This window comes from Candida albicans, chromosome 1 (assembly GCF_000182965.3).
Source record: "Candida albicans SC5314 chromosome 1, complete sequence".
Lineage (NCBI taxonomy): Eukaryota > Fungi > Ascomycota > Pichiomycetes > Serinales > Debaryomycetaceae > Candida > Candida albicans.
The window spans coordinates 394,764-417,692 of record NC_032089.1 but is presented as its reverse complement, the minus strand read 5'-3'; the positions used below and the strand labels follow the sequence as shown (position 1 = coordinate 417,692).

The window sequence follows — 22,929 nt, the reverse complement described above, 5'->3', positions numbered from 1 at the left end:
GCAATACACGAAACTACACAAATGACATCTAGACTAGACGAGTTGAACAAAAAACTACAGCAAAATACCAATCAAGGATTAGCATCATCATCATCCTCCTCCTCCTCCTCCTCCTCCCGATCATCATTAAAACCACCAACTTCAAGTTCATCTCTACGACCACCTCCAACTATGGGTTCAAACAGAGGTTTGTTCCCCGCTATAAATTCAGCTCAACGAGCAGCCAATGCAACAACCACATCTAGTGCTGCAGCAAACCAACGGAAGAAAGTAATTTTACAACCAGGTCATTCGCCACTTGATTGGGCTCAATTAAATAGAACTCAACCACGACACAAGTTACGAGGAGTTCCTGCCAATACTCCACCACCACAATATATTTCGATAAATAAACAAGAATTACAAAAACACAAGAGTTTACAAGATTGTTGGACTTGTATTAATGGTAAAGTTTATAATATCACTCCATATATAAATTTTCACCCTGGTGGTGTTGAAGAAATCATGAAATGTGCTGGTAAAGATGGAACCAGTCTTTTCAATAAATATCATAGTTGGGTTAATGTTGATAGAATGTTGGAAAATTGTATTGTAGGAGTGTTTCATAGAGATTAATATTAATAGACGTTTGTAGATGTTATTATTGAATCTAATTTCCAATCATGGGGTTCTGTAGGGATATAATCAACAATTTGTTCCTGTAATGCAACTCCTAACAAATATGGTTTCCTTTTAAATTTGTTATGGAAAGTGGTTATAAATTCATCATAAAAGCCAGCACCATGACCCATACGATTCTTATTCTTATCAAACGCAACACCAGGGACAATTATTAGATCTAAAATCCCAGTTTCTATTGCATCATTTCCAGTTAATGGTTCTAAAAGTTGATATTTCCCCTGTGGTTTAAGTTGGTGTATCGCTTCAAGTGAAGGCATTTCAAGTAATGACATATAATTTGATTTTCTTCCTGGTGAAGAAACATAGTTGCATCGTGGTAGATACACAGACTTGCCCAATTTAAAACAGCTTTCAATAATTTCCATAGTCTTAACTTCCAGATCAGGCATATTCATGAACACAGCTATATTGTTGGCAGTTTTGAAAAACTCATGATTCAATAGGTTTTGATGGATTAGATGAGATTGTTTGATTAATGAATCTTGGGTAATGGTTTTTAAATTAGATTTAAGTTGCTTTCGCAATTGCCGTTTGACTTCTTTGAGTGGTAAGTTTGTCATTGTTAATTGGATTGTTGTGAAGGTAATCTGATGAGTGAAGTCTTTTATATGGATCAGTGCCAGCCTGAACAAAAAAAAAATAGTAAACCTAAAAAATTATCAACACAAACTGACACATAGACACAACTTCTCCACAATTTGAGTTAGCTGATGGCTCTTACTTACACACCCCAACACCATGCCAATGAGAAATAGAAAAATCAAGCCATTTGAAGAAAGAAAAAGAGTTACTGTAGCGTAAGTTGAATTTGAGCACTTTCTCCCCATAAAAAAAAACATCATGGCAACTGTTTTACTAACTTGATTCAATTATAGGTGTAACCGATGTCGATCTAAGAAAACAAAATGTGATGGTGGGTTTCCATGTCTAAAATGTGTCAAATCCAATCAAGAATGTAACATTTCTGCTCCAGAAAGGCCTTCCAATCCTACTGATTTCAAAGAAAAATATGCACAGAATCGAACCTATACTTGCAAATTAGAAAGAATAATACAATATTTGTTTCCCGATATCGATTTGAAGTATTTACGAGAAAACACTGACACATTTGAACGAGAAGTATGTATAAATAAACTGAAATTACCTCGTGTTGGAGTTCCTATAACGTCGACTAAGCCCCCTGAATCAGAAGACAACGAATCAAAATTGAACTCACTCAAGAATTTCAATCATACCTATGTATCTCCAACAGACCAAAGTTTTATTAGATTCATCGACAATAGCAAAAACCAAAGGTTTATGGAAAGAAATACATTGGCAGCTAGTGTTTTTGCCAATAGTAACATATATGCCAAACACAATTTACAAGTCTTAGTTCAAAATGCATTAGAAGTTTTCCCTGATGATAATAAAATACGTAAATTGGTAGGAATTTTCTTAAACATTTGTGAAACAAATTATTTTTATGTTCATCATGGACGATTTTATAAACAAGTGGATCAATTACTTTTAAAAAGACAAGAAAATGATATAGAATATTTAGTCAATAATTGGACAACTGTAAGTATTGTGCTGGTCATGCTTGCTCTTGCTAGTGGATTTGAATTTATTGCCGACAATTCACCAATGCCCAAAGTCACTCCTGATACAACACCAGGGTTAATGTGTTATTATGCCGCATTACCATTTGCTGGGTTTTTAATTGATTTGAAATCAGTGGAAAGTATTCAATGTTTACTTATATTTGGAGTGTTTATGACAACGAACAAATTAGAAAATTTCCAATCAATAGATGGTGGTTATACATTTATGAATTTAGCATTAGAAATTGCCATTGCCAATAAATTGCATTTAAAAGAACCGTTTGAGAATTATCCTGAAGAAGATCGTGAAGTTTTCAAGCGTCTTTGGTGGACTTGCTATACTATGGAAAGAAGACACGGTGTGAATATTGGAAGAGTCGAAACAATTGCACCTGAGGATATAACTGTTGAATTACCCGTTGATATGCGTGGTCTTTATAGTAATCTTGGACTTTCAAATCATTTAAGTCAGATATCAATTATTCAAATGAATTATATTTTCAGAGATATTATGGATTTATTCTGTTCAAAATCAAAATCACACAAAGATCAAAGCATATCGATAGATCCTAAAATTATTAGGAAATTTGTTGAGGATTTAGAAGAATGTAAATTGAATTTTCCCAATTATACCAAGATTGATAATTTAGATCCTAGCTCAACAAGATATCGTGCTTGTATTCATTTGAATTTGACTTATTATTTGGCAAAAATTTATATTGGTAAGCCATTCCTACTATATAAAGTTGAAAATTACAAACGATTAAATGAGAATAATGGATATGAATCGGCATTTGTTGATCATTTATCATCGATTTGTATTGATGCAGCATTTTGTTCCGTTGAATTATTATCAGAATTACAAAAATATAACAAATTGGGATTATTTTCATGTACTGACATTAATGTCTGTAACATTGCCCTATTTGCCATTTTGGTGTTTTTGAAAATTGATCGATCAGAAACAACATTATTATTTTTGAGGAAAGGTTTAAGTATTTTGAAAATCATGTCGGATGGAAGTGCTAGTGCTAAACTGGCATTACAAAGACTTCGAAAATTGGATAAATTAGTATGTGATCTCACTGAATTGGATGATATGGAAAAAGATTTAAATCCACATAATGTTTTGGGTCATGAATCTGCATCAAAAGCATTCCCCATGGACACTAGCAATCAAGATGCAGTTTTGGAATTTGGAAATTTACCTTATGTCGATTCCAGTGCAAATTTAGGTGGGTATATGAATACTCAACAGTATTTCTTTGACGATATGGATAATATATTGATGTCGGTAGATGATGATATTTTCAATCTCCAGAAATGGCTGGATATATAGGTATGCAGTAGGATAAGATAGTCTCATAGCATTGGTTTGATGAATGCACAATTATTTAAACTTTCAAAGGTAAATATCATCACACTACATGTTTCTTCTCTTGAGCTGCTTTGACTTCTTACCTGTGAACCACTCACACACTATAACTCTTTCAAAAAATTACATATATTGTACATGTTTCTACACAATTCTTACAACTGATAAATCTATCTTCTTGATGAACTAATAAAAAAAACCGAGGATGAAGTGAAAGTAAAGAATCTGCTATAGCTTACTTCTTTTTACCACTTTCTTTGGGCAATTTGATCAACGAGAGGTACTTTAATGCACCTGCTCGAGCATTCTGGTACAATTGTGACAATTGTGGACTGTTGATTTGTGCAAGCGTTTGATTCACTTTCAAATCCATTTGTTCAACCACCACTTTTGTATATTGATTAGAATCAAATCTCAATTTGTTAAACACCACAATGGCCACAAACACCAATACTTGTACAGAGACTTCAACTATGTTACGTCTAAACAATAACAACAATGCACTAGGGATTAATTGGAACCCTGAAACAACCAACAATACAATTTCTGCATTGGATGCAGCAATCAATGCTGGTTGGTTGAATTTGCTGGTAAAATTTGAAATCATGGAACTGATTCTGCTTTGTGTGGCAATGTCACCAATAAAAACAGATAATAAATGGTTTTGGAAATAAGTCAGCACATGAAACACAGCGAAAATGGCAAATGAATATAAACTAGACCCTGTTTGGCCAATAATAAAACTCGAGACATAAAATATAACAGCCAACAATAAATATTGTACATTTTCATCACGCAACAATCTGATATTGATGCTTGAAAGTTTAAAAGTAGATTTGAAATGGATTTGTCTAATAACAATCAAATACGTCAATATAATTGATAATAATGAAAACCGGTAGTATTTCAAAGAAGAATGACGATTCCAAAACCCTGTAAGGGTACTAAGAATGAAAAATAACACTGCGAAAACATGGCCAAGGAACCAATAAAACTGTTGTGTTTTAGCCAATGTCACAAGTTGTTGTAAAGGAGTTCGGTATCTGAGATTAGCAGAGTTTGTAGGTGTAGGTTGTGTTGGTGGCATTGATGTATGTAATGAGTAATAGGGAAAGCAAGGGTGATGGAACAAGTGACACTGTCTGAAAGCAAAGAGGATTTGATTGCTTTTAATTGATAGTAAATTGTATTTTTTTTTGGCCTTTCCGTTACTTTTTCTGCTAATAAAAATTGCCATCGTAAATTGCCTCGCGTTAAAGACAATTATTTAGTTAGTAGGGCAATATCGTACTAACTTACACTTCTTTTCTTTCTCTAAAATGTGGTGTGTGATGTGGCATGCCAACTCTTTTGCAATTATTATTTATTAGATAAAACTGGAAGTGTATATATTATTAATAAATTCTTATATATAGTAATAGAAAACTAAAATAAAAGACAGAAAACAAATAAGTTAAAAAAAAGAATATTAAATTAAATTGAATTAAAAAATTAAAACTTGATTCAACAATGTGGAACCAAAATTATACCGAAACAGCAGCAAATTGCTTCACATTCGAAAAAGAAAAAAAACAAAGATAATTAAAAAGAAAATATTGTAGAAAACAAATAATTAACGAGATATCAGGGGGGAATATGACGATGGGCAAGATTAAATCTTGATCAATTGTTCATCAACGTAGCCCTTAAATACGTTCTTCAGCTTCGGCTTGTGCTTGAGCAACACCAGTGTCTGGAACACCTGATGGAGCAACAGCAGTATCACCAGAATGTCTTGGGGTTTCACCAACTGCTTTTTCAACATCTTCAGTAGCAGTTGGAGCATGTTCATTTTCTGGTTTCAAATGGAAATGCCATATTTTGGTGAAGAATTCTTCATCAACGTTATTAATGGCAATCCAAGTCAAGATAATTGGAATAACACCAAAAGTGATCAAATCCAAAATACCATAGAACACTGCTTCTGAATCTGGTTGAATAACATTACCACCTTCACTCAAACCCCAAGCAACTGGGTACAAAATCCAAACAATAACAAAAGCAAGGATAAGAGCATTGCCAAAGACTGAATGAGAAGATGAACCAAATGAAACAACCACATCATTAATGACTAAATAAATAGCAAACAATTGGAACACAACAGCAAAAGTGAAATAACCCCATTTGTAAGTAGATTCAATTAAAGCACCAATCAATAAACCCAAGACGAAAACTTCAATTGCCAAAACTCTAGTAAACAAAGCTTCAAACAAAGAAATGAATTTCTTAAGCAAATCAGACTCATCTTCAGTAGTAGTAAAGCTGGTATTGGTGATAATTTGGAAAATAGCCAACACTAATGGCCAACCCAAGAACCAAGCAACAAATTTTGCATAAAAGATTTGTCTAAAACCAGTACCAGCATGGTTGAATTCTGTCAAAATCCAAGTATAGCCCAAGTTAGAAGCATAAGTATAGTAAGCAAAGGCAAAAACAGCACTATTAAATAATGGGATAGTCAATAAAGCTCTCTTCAAACCAGATTTTCTAACGTCAGTAAAACTGTAAATGAATCCGTGCACAATTGCAAATAATGCAAAAACTGAAAAAACAGCCCAAAGCCAATCACTACCATGTTCAGTGATATGTAAATCAATAATTGGGTTTGGTGGGTTCACGTTAACAGCATCATTACGTTTGATGATATCGGATAAAGTTGAAACAGCAGCGGACATTGTGATTATTAAAGGTGTTTTTTTTTTCGTTATTATATATTATTATTTAGTTTCCTTTGGATTGATTATGATTGCAAAATAATTTTAGATAAGACTAAAAGAAAAAAAAAGAATTGTAAGCAAAGGGGGTAAGGGAGGAAGTTTTGTGTTAGATTGTAGTTGAGGGTATAAAGTAAAGACAAATATAAAAAAATCAAAAACCAAATAATAATCCTTCTTTTTCTGAATTAAAAAAAATAGGGGTAAATATCTACCCCTATTTATATTTTCTCTTTTAACATATATAAGGGATTGGATTTCACGAAAGTTTGCTAGCAGGTCATTAATTTAAAAATATGAAAGAAAAGAGGGATATAAAAATTTAGTGGTATTGTTTGTGTGGTGGTGGAAATATTTCGAATAATCGACACGGAGTATGTGGATGCAAAAAAAAAAATAGAAAAACATACACACAAGGGAAACAAAGGCAAGGCAGAAAAAGAAATAAACACATAAACTAAATGAGAATATCGAATAACCCTCTCAAGAATAGTGGAAACAAAGGAAAAAGGAAAGCAAACCTTGCAGATGATCACACATTACCACATTCATTTATTTATTTTCAAACTATAAACTTTTCCAGAATGAAATAAAGGGAAACCTTAACAAAATGAAACAAATTAGTAATAAATGGTTTATAAACTTTTCGAGGGGGGAGAGAAGTAAAAGAAAAGTGACAATTGGTGTAAATTAACAAAGAGAAGGGGAAGGGGGGAATGGAGTTGGAAACAATGATACACACAAATAAAGGAAGAAAAATCCCTCGTTTACTCCAAACATCCCACTAGACGGTTCTAGGCTCAATGTGTACATATGATCAAAGGAAGAGTTATAAGATTTCCCACTACCACCCACATGTCATCTTTATTTTTTACATTTGTTTTTTGATTTGAGTTTGCTTGTTAAGTTTATTTTAATTTTACTGGCTGTTGTTGTATTGTTGAGTGTTTCACTACACGGGGCTTTCCAAAACCTTTTCTCAATATCAACTAGTTAAAAAAATAATGCATGTGCTTGTTATGTGGAAAGCAATTTGTCATTATAAGATCAAGAGATGGGGGTGTTGTTGAGGATTGACACTAGCAAGCGAATGGAATCTAAGGGACCGGATCATAAGGAATAGGTAACATAAAAAAACACTATAACCAGAGAAAGGTCATGGAAAATGTAAATTATTCGAACCACTAAACGCTAAATGCAAAATCATGAAAGTAAACAACAAACTGTGGAGTCTACTATTCATTGACAAACCTTACATCTTTTTTTCGACTTACTCATATGGTTTGTAGTCTAATCCGTCCTACCCGAGCCCACCATGAGCATTACCAGAACTTAACCATTGTATATGCGTGGTATTTGAGTATTAGTCAAACCATACTAATGCGTATAATGGTCTGAAAGGTATTTTTCTGCATATCCATGTGTGGATGTATTGAGAGTGACTCTAAACTACAGTTTGCAACCGAATTGCAATTAACCCTTATAGCAAACATTTTAGTAGTGGTCACCAAGTGCATATCCATTATAATTTTCTTATATTACTAAAGCTTTATTTGAGGAGAAAAATTGATTTGTAGTGTTTAAAGTAGTACCCGTCTTTCCCTTCTTCATTGCATTTTCTTGAAAATACTTGACATGTCAATGAATGGATTAAACCAAAAATCTCAACGTTACATACCAATTAGAAAGACAAATATTGTAAAGTACAACTGAGTAATAATTAAGCTATTTGCGGCATTTAATATTATGGAACTTAGTATACTCAGTTGGTGTTACATCATCACGATAATTGATGGAAAGCAAAAGAATACCAATTAATAAAGTCATTCTCTCTGCATGTTTAACAATAGTCATGTATGTAACTGGCTGACATTCGTCTCTGCTTATTTGAACTTTTAGTTTATTTTTGGTTTTTATTCCTTCCTTAATACCAACCACATATTTAATATTTGAAAGTGCTCCTTTCTCTAAAACCTAAAAAAATCATGACAAAAGTCTATTTTAAATAACCAGAGAAGTACCAATGACGAAAGTTTTATAATGAAAATGCATTTGTTGTGGAAATATCTCGACTAAGTTTCCGGTATTTAGGGTTCACGTAAAAAGTTTAAAAAAAAAGTAGGATGTTCACTATTTGTCAAAGTTTTGTAGAGAATATGTAGCACGAATATTATGGATTCTGGAGACGAAACCTAAATCAGTACAGAAAAAGACGAAGCCAATGTTCCATAATTACTCTATTAGGTAAGTTAATATATTCCATTGCAACCAGTTGGAAAACTATATCTACACATCTTCGTCAAACAAGATCAAACCAGCATTTGTAGCAACAAAAGTAAAGGCAATACAATAAACAGTTTTTGATTGTAAAATTGACATGCAAACGAATTGAGAAAATTAATTAATATGGTACCTTATATTTGAAACTTAAAATTAGAAACAGGTGTTTAGTGTGGTTGTGGACTTTCCCTTTAGGTGTATTGTTAAATATTGGTTGTCGAGTAACTATTGCGTAGTGATAGTCTTCAAAAGTAACTAGCTTGAACTGGTTACTATTTTGCTTGATGATTGAATAAACGTTATTGTAGCCATTCAACAATAATGAATAGCTGTTTAGAACTACTTGGTTTGCATTTTTAACAATTGACAAATGTTCATTGTGGCAAACGCATACGTTGCACAGGTTGAAGTGACAAATACTGATTTATTATATGACTTGTCAATTCTGTCTAAATAAGCTGTTGGAGGTAAATATCTTTACCACAACTTTTTGACGAAACTGCTTCAGAAAAAAAAAATTAATCTTCAGCAAGTAGGACTAACGAAAACAATACTGATAAAAAAGTATTTATTCTTTTAATAACAAATATCTACACACATAACGAATTAAAGAAACATTATACTAATTTTTCATTTGAAAACAACAGAATAGGTATTTTGAAATAATGAATTTGAAAAAATGAAGAATTGAAGTTGCGACTAAATTCCATTTAGGCTTGATTTTCTCTGGATTCGGAGTTAGAGTCTTCATTCATCAATTTATCTTCTTCGTGTTCAACTTCCATCTTTCTTGCCAATTCGGCATCGGAGGCAATAGGAACGGTTGGTTGCCAAGATCTTGATCTCCAAGCAGGAACACGTTCTTCCCACATTTGACCAATTTCTTCCAATCTTTTACCCTTAGTTTCTGGGAATCCAAAGTAGACATGGGTAGCCATAGCGAAACAGAAGACACCATAAATGATATATGTTTTCCAGCTAATATTCTTGAAGCCAGTTGGGGTATACATGGCAATAGCGAAATTCAAAATCCAATTAGCAGAAGTGGAAATGGCATTACCACGTTGAGCAACTCTGTTATCACCCCAGATTTCAGCACAGTAGACCCAAATACCGACCCCCCAAGTAAAGGCAAAGGAAGCAACGAACAAGTAGCAACAAGCAATGGCACCTTTGGAGGCAGACTTATTGTCTTCTGGAATTCTAATGTTGACTGAGTCGTTACCACTATCTGGCCAAGGAATTGAGTATTGACCCAAAATACCAGCAAGACCGAATTGGAAAGCCATCATCATAGTGGCACCACCAATCAATAATGGTCTTCTACCTACTTTATCAATAAAATATAATGCAGGAACGGTGACACAAGTGTTGATAACATATTGAATGGATGAAGCAACCAAGTTACTGTTACCAGAATAACCAGCCATTTGGAAAATATAAACGATATAGTACATCATAACGTTCATACCAGTCAATTGTTGCCAAATTTGGGCGAAAATAGCAGTGAAGGTTCTTTGAATGTACTTTTTGGTGAATAAAGTAGCATAACCAATTTGTTTACTGGACTCCTCCAATAATAATTGATCTTTGATTTCAGAAATTTCAATCAAAACATCAGGGTTTTCACGATCACCATGAGCTTGGATCTTGGCAACAATTTCTTCAGCAGCTTCCCATTGACCTTGTTTAGCCAACCAACGAGGAGATTCTGGAATAAAGAAACAACCCAAGAACAAACAAAGACCAGGGACAATTTGAAGTCCCCAAGCAATTCTGAATGAAGCAACACCATTAATGTGGCCCAATCCGAAGGATAAGTAAAACATGATCATGATACCCAAGGTGACAAAGAATTGGAACATACCACCGATAAGACCTCTGATTTTTCTTGGAGCCAATTCAGCACCATAAACTGGAGCAACAGCAGAACCGAAACCAACACCAATACCAGAAATGATTCTACCAATAATCAATTGAGCACGATTTTGAACTGATGATTGAATAGCAGCACCGACCATCCAGAAGAAAGCACAAGTCAATAATGATAATCTTCTACCAAAGGGTTCAGAAACAAATGAGGAGGCAATAGAACCAAAGAAAGAACCCAAAGCCATGGATGAAGTAATGAACCCTTGGATATCCGATCCTGGAGAATTGAAATACCTCATATAATGTTCAGCACCAATAAAGGCAGACATTGACGAAATATCAAAACCAAACATCATACCAGCAATGGTGGATATACTAGCAATGAAGAAAACATTGTAAATTTTTGGAAGCTTGTCCAAATAAGTATTGATTTTTAAAGCAGGTCCAGAAAAGATTCTTTCGATCTTGGACGACATGATTCGTTGAGATTATAAGTGAAGATTGTTAAGTTGGAAAAGTAGTGAAGAGAAAAATTGGTAAGATGTTTGAAACAAAAGAGGGGAGACTTACATGGGTTTATATAGTTATTGTTTCGGAAGAAATGTAAAGTGTTGTACTCCATCGAATAAGCTTGACGGATAAATGTTTCAACAGTTTTTATTGGGTGTATTTCATTTTTGTGTTACAAAATGATACTATTATAAAGTGTTGAATCCACTCTTTACTCAAGTTTCTGGGCCTTCTTCCCCGACTAATTCTTCCCCAAAACAATAGTGTACATGGTTTGTAAAAATTTTTGTATCGGTTCCAAGACTTCCTGCACATTTTTTTGTTTGTATTGAATTAATAGTTTTTGTGTCGAATATTTGTGTAAATGACGAAACAAACCAGAATGGTTTTCATCTCCACCTTTTCAAAAAAAATGTCACTGTTTTTGCTAGTCGTTTTACGGTCATTTGGCAAATCATCGTAAGAAATGACTTTCTGATTGCAGGTGCATAATTAGTAAGTTCTTTATGGTTATGCATACATTGGTATGAATATTTTTTAAGGTTTCTTTTTTTTTTCTATCAAATTATCAAGTCATTTGATTGTGACTCTACAAATTTTTCAATTCCCCTTCAACCTTGAACAATGAAAGCACCTTCATGGCAAAAAAAATTCATGATCAAAAAAGTCTTATTGAATTGTTCTACTAAACAATCAAGAAATGCCAAGGAAAACCACTTGTGGCGATACTGTACTGGTAATGCCATGCATTTTGTTGCCTCACGCCCCAAACTTTTGTCATTGCTCGCGAAAAGTTGCAAAAGATAACTGAAAAGGTGCACCGGAAAAATATCCAGCTGCAAAAGTATTCGAAAGGCACATTTACGGAGTGTTAAGAGTTGTAAAGACATATACAGAATATTGAAAAGAGAAGACCGGGGTATGTATGAAGACTGGTAATAAAAGCAAGTTTTTACATATTGTAGTTCAATCAAGTGCTGTTTATTTGGTATAGAAATTTCTTGTTACACGATATAGTGAACCTTAGCTAAATTCGTGTAGACTTGCCACTCTCCAAATGGATTGCTGTCTGCACCCCAAAGTACCGTTTAAATGGAATTCCAACAAACCAAAACATTTTCTTAAAATTTCAGGAAAAGAATGTTTAACAAATACAATAAATTAGACGTGTATTTGCTAAAATCAGTAATGCAGAAATAAAAAATTTTTTAGCATTACTGGTCTCTTTGTGTTTAGTGCTCGGAGAAATCGGAAACAACTGTAGGTTTTCTCGTACGACAGAACTTTTTGGGTGTTTTCTCTGTTGCCAGGTAATTTGCGGATTAATGTTAAGCCTCGTTACCCAGAATTTGCCACTGGTCATGAGAGCAAAAAAAAAATTTTTCTCCAGATTTTATGTTTAATTATTCACTAAATTGAGTAACAAATCATATTTCAGAATAGTCTGGGGCTTTGGACCACATTTTTGTGCAGAACCATCGTTAATTATCGTTCCATCAAAATAACGCTTTTTTTAAAAAAAGGCAGTGTTTGTGTATAATTTTTTCTGGATTAACAAATGGTCGATTAGTAATTCGCCAAGGTGGGGTAATAATTGCGTGTTGAAATCTTCATCTATAGTTTACATACTCAACTGGAGTAACCAAGCTACCCCGTGTTGCTCGGATAATTTACCAACTAAGAAAAAATTGAACCTCTGTTCTGGAGTAACTCCACAGGTATTAAGAAGATCGCGGATAAACCGCATCCTTACTATTATTACAAGATTTAAATTGACATTAAAACATATCTATCGGAATAGTTCCAGCTGGGAATAATTACACCCACTGGGCAGAGAAAATCTATTTCCATAACAGAGGCTATCAAATAGAAGCTACATTAATTAGTTTCGAAAGGTACTTTTGTGGGGAATGCAGACTCCAGTAAACCAAAAATGAGACCACTTGGAAACCATGTATCTGTTGTCTGATACTTAAATAAGCCACATTGGAGAATCATGGGTAGTTTAACTGGTGAGGAGAGTGCAAACTAACTAACGCTCTCTTGTGGGATTTCCAGGTCCAAGAATTGTGTAACTACGTTTCATAATCTGTGGAGTGACCATAATTTAAGCCTCCCAGTTTGACATGAATTATATAATTTTCCAAACAATATTCAACCCTTTCAATTGTTTCATATGAACAGACCGTCTACTCATTAAGCTCGTTTTTTCAATGATTGAGTGCCTTCTGAATGGATTGATTTTCTTAGTAAATTCCGATTAGATATAAACTTATGTTATACAATGTTGCGAGTTACTTGTTACTCCTTATCTGTTGGCTTATCAACCTCTTCTAAAAAAAAGAAACTCCATCAAACCTCTTACACCATGGTCAGTTCTTCATCATACTATTGGTGTTCGTCTGCCAGCGTGCGCGAAACAGTTATCTTGAATGTCACAGGTACCAGTTCACTCAGTATACTAAATGTACTGAATGTATCTCTGTTTTATAGGATGATACACAGAAATTTAAATATCTGAAGAATGTATTATAAAACAATATAGACAAGTAAGGTATATAATTATATCTTGATTTTGTATTTCAACTCAGTTCGGGCCTCATAAGCCGCAATCTTTGTGACCGTCGTACTTAAACCACTTGAACCTCCCTTTCTTAAAAGCAGTTGAAGGAAAGAACAAATTTTCTAAGAAAATTTTTCACCACGCACCATGGGCATCGACGATCGACTTCCGTCTCAGGATTGTCGTGCATTCCGGCTAGGAAATCTCTCTATAGCGAACAATTGGACTGGACTTATACTTGAGGTAGTGTATGGAGGTCGTTTTTTTTCCCTCGCACAATCTCAAATTGACTAACCTCCGCAGGTGATGATAATAATTGGTGAAAAAAATAACAACGCCTGCCAAAGCTTCCTTCATACTATTTACCCAATTTAACAATATTAACAATGGCATCTGCATCAGCTAAGAAGTTGGCAGTAGCCAATACCAACATATTAAATCAATTATTAATCATTTCCGCATCAATTAACATTATTGTGTTTTTAATTATCTCCATTTTCCATCGTCCATCTTCCTATAAACCGTGGATAATTTTCTCCATCCCAAGTATATTTTTACAATATTCTTTGGAAAAATTTGGTCGTCCCAAATATACCAATGGTAACTCTTTAGTTTCAAGTGGTGAAGACATTAGATTACTGGGGAGTTTATATGAATATTATTTTGATGTTATCTATTTGACTTGGGGGTTCGATATTTTGATGATTATTTTTGGAAGTAATAAAGTATGGTATGGGTACTTGATAATTCCTGGATTTGCTATTTACAAATTGAGTAATTTTATTTTACCATTCATTAAAAAGAATAAATCAAATGGCTCTACACCAGAGGAACAACAAGCAGAAACTAAACAAACCAATTCTGCTACTAGTAAACGTCAACAAAAATTGCAAGCTAGAAGAGAAAAGGGACCAGCTGTTAAATATAGATGAGATAGAACTTTTCTGGAAGTTTAACAGATAGCGCAGTCTCTTTTATGAACAAGACCAATCAAGAATAATAGATGTGGCATTTTATATAGTTAATAAATTTTTGTATTATTAGTAAACTTAAAAAGTCTTTGAATAACTAGTAATTGACACCCTCTACTGAACTCAATATATGTTCAATAGTTCTTCATGCAATACCACTATGTACAATGTTTGTTTGACAGTAAGACAAGTTCTTGGGGTTCGTATACAATTGAATTGTGCCACACGACTTCTAATATCAATTTGTGTGAGAATCGAAATGGAAAAAAAAATTCTTTTCAACAATCAAAAACCTTCTTACCAAAGCTATAATATACAACAATTATTTACCCATAATGCCTAAAGTGACGAGCATAGAGAAGTTTATAGAGTTATCAACCGACTTGTTAGCAAACTATCCAACAACAACAACTTTATCAACCACATATACCAATGTATCTAAAAAATCTAAAAAATCAACTTCAGAATCAGCAGCCACATCCAAACCAAAATCAAACAAAATTTCAACTCATGCTGTAAGTTTCAAACTTTATGAACCTAATTCTGGGAAATGTATAAGATACACCACAACCAAATCTAAAGAATTGTCACGATTATTAAATTTCATTGGTCCCAAAGGTTTAACTAATGATAATTTACATGTTGTGGGATTAGCTGGTTTAATGACTAATGTGAAATATGAAAAACCAATCGAACCAAGTTTAGAAAATACTCCTATTCCAGAATCAGAGAATTTGGCTACAAAGGAAATTGAACAGAATAAACCTGATGCTAAAGAGGAAAAAACTACTACTACTACTTCCAGTAAAAAGAAGAACAAGAAGAAGAAAAAAAAGAATTGATAGGTGGATGTTTCGAAATAGATTAATATAATGTACACATGCATATAATTGATAAGGTAATATAGTCATTGATGAGAATACTGATCGTAACGTTGTAGAACTACTGAAAAGGAGAACACTATTTACACCTTCAAACTCTCAAAACAATTAATACTATTATTAAAACAGAATAAACAACAACTAAAAGCTACATATATCCTTAGTTTGCTTTATTGCAACAAAGCAGTCTTCAATATTTCCTCTCCACTTCCTTTCTATTCAAATAATGAAGATGAAAATAACAAATTATCTAAATAAATTTCTCAACCTGGATATCAAGCTTTCACGCTTGCCCGTATATTGCGAGTCATTTTCACCAGCGTTATTGCCAGATTGTAATGAGGCTGTTGATGATGATTTGTGTTCAGGACTAGATGGATAATGTCCAGGGATACGAGGTGAGTTATTGTTGTTTGTGTTAGTTTCACTACCAGTTCTTTCAAGAGTAGATTCAGAATCATGGGGCAATAATACTGGTTTGACTGGCTTATTTTCTTGGAATGTACTAACTATCTCATTTCCTTGGGTGTCGGTGGAAACTCCAGAATTAGCGGCAGTGTTGTATTCAGTTTCTTGGTCCTCGTGTTTTGTATCGAGGTGTTCGTAATCGGAGGAAACTGGAGGTGACGAAACAGCTGCAAAAGACGAGGACGGAGTTAAAACCTGATTCAATGTCTGTTGAGTTGAGGATGGTTGTGGAAGGTCGCCTGACTTCTTAGGAACATTGTCACCGTGCGAATCAATGTCAGAAATAATATCATCCTCAGTAATGATTGATTTCGATGGGGATTTCAGAGATACCACGGGCTCAACAAAACTTTCGTGATCTTCAATACCAATTGCTTCTAAACTTTCATGTTGTTCTGTTGATTTAGGTTGCTCTTTCTGAATAGTTGGTTCTGGTAGATCATTGGCATCATTGTCATTTTTGAGAGCAATTGGTTTGGATGCAGATTTAGCTTCAGGTTTGAGAGCAACAGTTGTCTCAGATAAACTTGACTCCGGTGCATTTTCTTTATCTTTGGATTCACTTGTGGCGCCTGTATTTGCTTTGTTCTCCTTATCAACTTCCTCAACCAACTCATCAGCGTAAATAATATTATTAGAATTGCCATGTTCATCATGAGTCACTTTAAATTGATCATTGACAATCCATTGGTCATCATTAATAATGAACTTGAACACAACATCTTGTCTAGATTCCAATTTTATCTCTTGCAAATATTCTTTGGTCGACTTGATAGTAGGTAATGATCTTGACCAATTGTCAAAATTGCCAGTTATTTGAATAGAATGAATGTTTTCATCTTTCAATGGCCTAGAAAAAAAATTTGTTAGTATCTTGACATTTAAACCCACACGAAATAATGAAACACTGCTTTATTGTTTTTATGATTGACACATTTTTGATGTCTAGAATGGATTGATTGTGTAGTCCAGCTTCATCAAATTATTGATAAGAATCAAACTCCGAATAGGATCAACCACACAAACAAACTAACAACAAAAAATTTCCTTGTACGCGAGTTATCCGCCCCTCCTTGATATCACAAAATCAATATATTGAACAATCTTTCCAGTTGATTGGGATTGATTTAACATACCATCTAATTGTATAAGTATACAACGTCATTTTCCTAATGATGAAAATAAATCAAACAGGAAATGATTAACTTAAAGAAAGAAGAAGAAAGAAATAGTAAAGGAAAATTGTAGAAGCAAAAAAAAAAAATAAATGAAAATAAAAAATAAAAAATAATAATCTTGATAGTGTGGTGGTGGTGAGGTTAGTATTGTTTACTAATACTAATTAGTACAGTATTTATATAGTATAATTCTAAATTGTTCTTATTAAATATTTCTTATTTTTAATCTAATTGAATCAGTAGCAAAAGCAAAGATAAACTACAAATACTACAACTTATAATTACCAATTAACTACAAATAATACCACAACTATTTCCAAATGGTTATCGAAACACACATATCTAATTTTGTGTACTTCCTGTAGAATCAGCTTCTTTTAATTTCAACCAATCAGGAATTTGTGTGGTACTCATTTTTGTTATGAATACTTCCTCAATGTGGTTATTAAACTCTTATTTGGTTTGTTGTGGTTTTACTTTGATTTAAGTTAAATTAATCAATCGCTAATTTTCAGGGATATAATTTCCTTCCTATTTTTTGTGATACTGTTTCTCGCATAATCTTTGCATGTTTCACCAATTGCTCCCTCCCTGTTTTGATTTTCCTCCCCCCCCCCTTCCCCTCCTTTCTCCTTTTTTTATTTTTACTTCCTTATCAAGGGCTTAAAGTTAAAGATATAATTCAATTTGATATATAGACACTACTATAATACAACTATTAGTTGATATACATGGTTATCACTTTCCAACAATAACCTTTGTTAGCCACTATCAAAATCCTTCAGGATTACTAGCATATTTTGGTATAAAATGTTGGGTAAAATTGATAAGAACTTAGACTTAGTCTTTACATATCAAATTTTAGTCTAGTCAAGCATAAAAATCGAAAGTTTTCGGAAAAACAGCAACAATTCAGCATTGAGCTTGATAACCTGATATTATACCAAGTGGTACTCATTTGGATTATAATTAATGTTATATTTGTAGATTAATGTTGGTTCAAATATAGAACCAGAAACCACCTCTTGTTTTTAGTATTGCGTTGCATGCTTTATGACCAACCCATACATGTTCATACAACATAAAGACAGATACTTTAACTGCTGATTTAAACCATTCTGAGATAACTACTACCTGTTATTAATACATATATACACATTCTAATGCTAAAACCATTTAACTCTGACGTAAATTGATAAAATAGCAACCACTCTATAAATAACAAGACATCCAATTAATCCACCGACCATTGGGCCCAAATTTTGTTTCATATTGTAGTAGCTCAATACATCTTCTCCTGTTGTTAAAAGACAATCAGCCGCTTCGCTATTACATTTGAAACTCTGGTTTTTGAAACCTAAATTGGCACAGATAGCGACAGCATACTTCATAGGACTAATAAAATTGATTCCTTTGAAAAATCCAGGCATATGCAATGACATTGTACCTCCCATGAAAATAGCCAAGGAAACAAAGGTACTCAAAACATTGGTTGCCACTCCCATATGAGTAAAAATACTATTGACAAAAATCCCTAATGATTCACCACAGTTGATAGAAACAAACCCAGTACCAAACATTGCAAAAAACATTTGTGGCGTTCTGGGTAATCCACAAGCAAAAACAATCAAGGCCGCAAAAAAGAAGCATGGAATAACTTCTGTTGGTAATTCGTTGATTAAATATGATAACCCAAACTCAGTAACCCCATATATTCCATCACGGTATTCTTGATAAAACAAGTTTCTTTCAAATGGGTATAATGTGATATTGTTAATCAATCCAGCGAAATATAAGTTAAGCACTTCTTGCACCAACCCCAATCTATTGCTAATCCCTTCCTGTGTGTTTCTTAATGGTGTAAAATATAAGGTGTGGACAATTGCCAAAAAAATCGTTTGTCCGGCACGATTAATAACAACATCCTTGGCACGGTATGACGTCAATAATTGTCTTCGGAATATAGTTGGGAACGTAATAAATATTGGCAATCTTTGATAATAGTACTGGGGTAAATCAATAATCTCTTGCAGGAAAGTGGCTGTGCTACATAATTTCTTGATGCTATTAGCTTGCCAATAAGAAATCAATTCGGCTACTCTTCTTTCCAGTTGCATTTTGTCTTCATTCATCCCACGAGATATTAAATCCAATATATAATCAGCAATATTGTGGCCCTCTGGATTATTATACCCTAAACTTTCCAAATATTCAACAATACCGACTGAAGTTCCATCATATATAACTTTTCCTCCTCTACCCAATAACAACAAAGATCCAAACTTATAGAACAATTGTTCACTTGGTTGATGGATGGTTAAAATAATGGTGGTATTGTTTTCCTTGGCTAATTCACCCAACAATGTAAGAATTGTTTCTGCAGTGGATGAGTCCAACCCGGAAGTTGGCTCATCAAGAAATAAAACTTTAGGTCTACTCAACAATTGAATAGCAATAGAAACCCTTCTTTTTTCACCACCACTAATACCCTTGACATATTCCGACCCAATCAACGTATCTGCACAATCAACCAACCCTGTTTGTCTAATTAATTTGTTAATAATAGTGGGGATAAATTTATGCTGATCCAAAGGCAAACGAAGTTTTGCTTGGTAGTATAAAGTCTCACGGACAGTCAACTGTTCAATCAAAGAACTGTCATGTTGAGTCACATAGGCAGAAATTTTAGAAAGTTGATCACGAGATATTTTTTGAATACCATTTAAACGAATTGATCCCAGTGCTATAAATTTGGAATTTCGTGAAAGTCTGTTTGACAAATAATTGAGAAGTGTTGTTTTCCCACTACCTGAGGGTCCCATTATTACATTAACTTTATTTGCTTGAAAAGATGCAGTCACATTGTCTAATAAAGTTTTTGTGGATTTTGTTTGACCAAATAAGTTACTCGTTGTCACATCCAAATGGATATTATTAATATTTATTTCCAAGTCATGTTTGTCAGTAATATAATCTTGTTCTCTTTCTGTTTTCTTTTGATGTAAAGCTTCATGATCTTCCTCGCCTTCTCCAATAGTGTTTTTCTTAGTTTTAGCCATGCTTACATCATGCTGTTTGAAATAGAATAGAATACCACTCAACACAAAGAATCCCACTGTCCAAAGCACCAAGTAACCAATTGGTGCACCAACCCATCCAACTGGGAACCCTAGTATTTTGATTTGATAGTCCCCAGAAAATTCTTGACATCTTGGATCGTTGATATCATTATATGGACATTTCCCGTGCCAACCACTGAATTGATTGTTTGTTAACGCACCAAATGCATACCAAAAATAAGCGAGATATTTTGTCCATTTCACATAAACTGGCATGGTTGCTGCATTGACAAAATATCCACAGGCACTATTTTGGATTTGATAAATTAAGTTGATAAGTAAGGCGGAAATGGGATAGCTGGGGGCAATAGCAAATGAAAACATAGCTGTTCCCATACAACATAATTCTATTAAAAACACGACGACAAAATAAATTCCAAAATGGCTTCCATCTCCTAATCTTAACCCCCACATGAAAAACGTAATAATGGAAAACAATAATGACATGGGCAAATCTTCTAAAAAGAGTTTTCCTAATCTGCGGGAAATCAAAAATCCAGGAATACTCACTTGATTTTCCAGATATTCTCTATAAAAAAATACACCATCTGTTTCCCACAAACGTTCGATTTCAAAATACATTGGTACAAATCCCATAATTTCCATGGCGACATAAAGAGTGGATGTCAATGATCTTATACCGGCAAGGTCGTGCTTTGGACGATAGAACATCCAACCAACTGTCACACCAATAATAACTATTCCCACGTTGAAAACTAGTAAACGTTTATAATCACGGAAAGTCAATTTAAATGTTCGTTTCGTCAAGACGTTAACTTCCTGCCAGAAAGAAATCTTATCTGTTTTTGGTTTACTGAAAAGCGTCAAGTTTTTCTTGAATTGATGTGATTCTTTGGAAGATCTGTTTTCTTCCTGTTGTTGCTGGAACTGATGATTATTACTCCATGTTTGTACCAATTTGTTGATTCTTTCTACTGTTTGTTGTTCCTTTTCAACTGATGTTGTGTCTTTCACTGATAAATCCATAATGTATTCCAAAATGTGTTTTGAATGATCATCTGAATCTCTGCCCAAAAAGTTGAGATTATTGAAATACATCTCGGCATTGGCCAAATTTCCAAAGTAAACAAGTCTTCCTCCTCTGGTCAACAAACAAATCTTATCAAAAAGTTGTCCAATCTCAGGTCTTGGTTGGTGAATGGATAAAATAATAGTGATCCCGTATTCTGGTGACGCTAGTTTCTTCAAAACGTGAACTAATTTCAAAGATGATGATGTATCTAGTCCAGTTGTTGGTTCGTCAAGAAATAGAATTGCTGGTTTCGACAACATTTGTATGGCCAATGATACTCGTCTTTGCTCTCCTCCAGATAAAGTACTTGCATTCAGGGAAAATGAAGCCACATATGTATTTTTAAGGTGACTTAATTCAAGAACATCTAAAATATATTCAATCAATTCAATTTTTTCTTGTTTAGTGACATGTGAAGGTAATCGTAAGTCTGCTTGTGTTGATAATGTTTCCCATACGGTCAACCCAGGCAAAAATATATCTGTTTGTAAAAGATATGCATGCTTGATATGTTTATTCAGACTAGAAGTTTCATAGGTAACAGATCCAGAAAACCCCAAGTTTTTATTATTGATATTGGTTCGTTGTGATAAAGTGTTTAATAATGTGGTTTTCCCACTACCTGACCCACCCATAATTGCCACAAGTTGACCACATTCGATATCAAATGACAAGTTGTTTAATATCTTGGATGTTCCTTGTTCATATTGTGCCTCCTGATCTTCAGTATGTTTAGTTGTTTTTTGTTGTTGTGATTTAACAGATACTGTCAAATTACGAACTTTGACACCAACTTGATTTTCTGATGAAATACTTAATACACTAGCACCTTCCTTCATAGTTGTTGACTAAAAAGTGTACACATCTAAAGTTGTATTAAATAAGAAAAAAGGGGGAGAAAAAACAGTAAACAGTAATATGAATACCATAAATTGGGTGAAGGGGGTCTATATATATATTGTTTCTAATTTAAGAGAGATATCGAAGAGATTTTTTTTTTCCAAATGATGATTAATAAGATTTGGTATATGCAGGATATTTTGCTTTTCAGTTTTTTCTTACTTTTGAAACTAAGCTTTGTGTACCATGCAGTGCATGAAAAGCGCAAAACACCTTAGATAAAAAAGAAAGTTAAGTCTAAAATTTTGGATGACAGTTGACAGACAAGAATACTATATGTTTGTTTAGAAGGTTAGTGGATCATATAATAATGACATATATTGTAATATCAATCTATGGCTTTTAAATAACAACTTTAATGAATCTTCACAGTCTGGTATAAGCTGCTTTTCCTCAATTTTAACGCAATTGTAAATGCGAAAAAAAGTAACACAGTTACGAAATTTGCAAAAAAAGGCAAACGGTTTTGTGTAGGACTTTCTTGTTTTGTTATTTTATTCCGTCGTTGTTCCGTGCCATAGTTATTCATCGAGGGGATCTATAACTTAATGATCAAACAACGAGTTGTTTCTCTTGTAGTAGGTAAACATTTATGTATTGAATGACTTTTGTTGCTCCTCATAAAACTTTAATGACCACCCACTTGAATACAATGTGAACGAGAAAAAGAAAGTCCAGTTTTACCTTAATGCCTAATTAGGAATGTGGATGCGATGTAAACCCATGCCAAGTAAACTCATCGGATATTTTATAATTCCTCGC

General features: G+C 33.7%; 11 protein-coding genes across 11 annotated transcripts, besides 1 other annotated feature; 4 read left to right on the top strand and 7 right to left on the bottom strand. All coding sequences in view use genetic code 12, as the record gives it.

Annotated features, from left to right (window-relative positions):
• Positions 1 to 171: 171 nt before the first annotated feature.
• Positions 172 to 615, top strand: CAALFM_C102030CA (uncharacterized protein; the record flags this gene model as incomplete). Its single annotated transcript, XM_707854.2, has 1 exon — positions 172 to 615. The coding sequence occupies one exon, from the start codon at positions 172 to 174 to the stop codon at positions 613 to 615; it is 444 nt and encodes a 147-aa protein (XP_712947.1).
• Positions 616 to 617: 2 nt separating this feature from the next.
• On the bottom strand, positions 618 to 1,241 carry CAALFM_C102020WA (5-formyltetrahydrofolate cyclo-ligase; the record flags this gene model as incomplete). Its single annotated transcript, XM_707855.2, has 1 exon — positions 618 to 1,241. One exon carries the CDS (start codon positions 1,239 to 1,241, stop codon positions 618 to 620), a length of 624 nt encoding a protein of 207 aa, XP_712948.1.
• A 178-nt stretch (positions 1,242 to 1,419) lies between these two features.
• Positions 1,420 to 3,603, top strand: ZCF24 (Zcf24p; the record flags this gene model as incomplete). Its single annotated transcript, XM_019475071.1, has 2 exons — positions 1,420 to 1,478; positions 1,557 to 3,603. 2 exons carry the CDS (start codon positions 1,420 to 1,422, stop codon positions 3,601 to 3,603), a joined length of 2,106 nt encoding a protein of 701 aa, XP_019330616.1.
• A 271-nt stretch (positions 3,604 to 3,874) lies between these two features.
• Positions 3,875 to 4,876, bottom strand: CAALFM_C102000WA (uncharacterized protein; the record flags this gene model as incomplete). Its single annotated transcript, XM_707857.2, has 1 exon — positions 3,875 to 4,876. The coding sequence occupies one exon, from the start codon at positions 4,874 to 4,876 to the stop codon at positions 3,875 to 3,877; it is 1,002 nt and encodes a 333-aa protein (XP_712950.2).
• Positions 4,877 to 5,324: 448 nt separating this feature from the next.
• HSP30 (Hsp30p) lies at positions 5,325 to 6,353 on the bottom strand (the record flags this gene model as incomplete). The annotated part of the gene is made up of 1 exon (XM_707858.2): positions 5,325 to 6,353. The coding sequence occupies one exon, from the start codon at positions 6,351 to 6,353 to the stop codon at positions 5,325 to 5,327; it is 1,029 nt and encodes a 342-aa protein (XP_712951.1).
• Positions 6,354 to 9,382: 3,029 nt separating this feature from the next.
• HGT1 (Hgt1p) lies at positions 9,383 to 11,020 on the bottom strand (the record flags this gene model as incomplete). Its single annotated transcript, XM_707859.2, has 1 exon — positions 9,383 to 11,020. The coding sequence occupies one exon, from the start codon at positions 11,018 to 11,020 to the stop codon at positions 9,383 to 9,385; it is 1,638 nt and encodes a 545-aa protein (XP_712952.2).
• A 645-nt stretch (positions 11,021 to 11,665) lies between these two features.
• Positions 11,666 to 11,944, bottom strand: CAALFM_C101970WA (uncharacterized protein; the record flags this gene model as incomplete). Its single annotated transcript, XM_019475070.1, has 1 exon — positions 11,666 to 11,944. The coding sequence occupies one exon, from the start codon at positions 11,942 to 11,944 to the stop codon at positions 11,666 to 11,668; it is 279 nt and encodes a 92-aa protein (XP_019330615.1).
• A 1,505-nt stretch (positions 11,945 to 13,449) lies between these two features.
• Positions 13,450 to 13,837: a long terminal repeat ((alpha-1a) Long terminal repeat (LTR) associated with the transposon Tca1; about 388 bp long, 5-10 copies per genome).
• A 166-nt stretch (positions 13,838 to 14,003) lies between these two features.
• On the top strand, positions 14,004 to 14,549 carry CAALFM_C101950CA (uncharacterized protein; the record flags this gene model as incomplete). The annotated part of the gene is made up of 1 exon (XM_707860.1): positions 14,004 to 14,549. The coding sequence occupies one exon, from the start codon at positions 14,004 to 14,006 to the stop codon at positions 14,547 to 14,549; it is 546 nt and encodes a 181-aa protein (XP_712953.1).
• A 374-nt stretch (positions 14,550 to 14,923) lies between these two features.
• On the top strand, positions 14,924 to 15,430 carry CAALFM_C101940CA (signal recognition particle subunit; the record flags this gene model as incomplete). Its single annotated transcript, XM_707861.1, has 1 exon — positions 14,924 to 15,430. One exon carries the CDS (start codon positions 14,924 to 14,926, stop codon positions 15,428 to 15,430), a length of 507 nt encoding a protein of 168 aa, XP_712954.1.
• A 285-nt stretch (positions 15,431 to 15,715) lies between these two features.
• CAALFM_C101930WA (uncharacterized protein) lies at positions 15,716 to 17,102 on the bottom strand (the record flags this gene model as incomplete). The annotated part of the gene is made up of 2 exons (XM_019475069.1): positions 15,716 to 16,787; positions 17,074 to 17,102. The coding sequence occupies 2 exons, from the start codon at positions 17,100 to 17,102 to the stop codon at positions 15,716 to 15,718; spliced, it is 1,101 nt and encodes a 366-aa protein (XP_019330614.1).
• A 1,179-nt stretch (positions 17,103 to 18,281) lies between these two features.
• On the bottom strand, positions 18,282 to 22,106 carry ROA1 (Roa1p; the record flags this gene model as incomplete). The annotated part of the gene is made up of 1 exon (XM_707863.2): positions 18,282 to 22,106. One exon carries the CDS (start codon positions 22,104 to 22,106, stop codon positions 18,282 to 18,284), a length of 3,825 nt encoding a protein of 1,274 aa, XP_712956.2.
• Between the last annotated feature and the right edge of the window lie 823 nt (positions 22,107 to 22,929).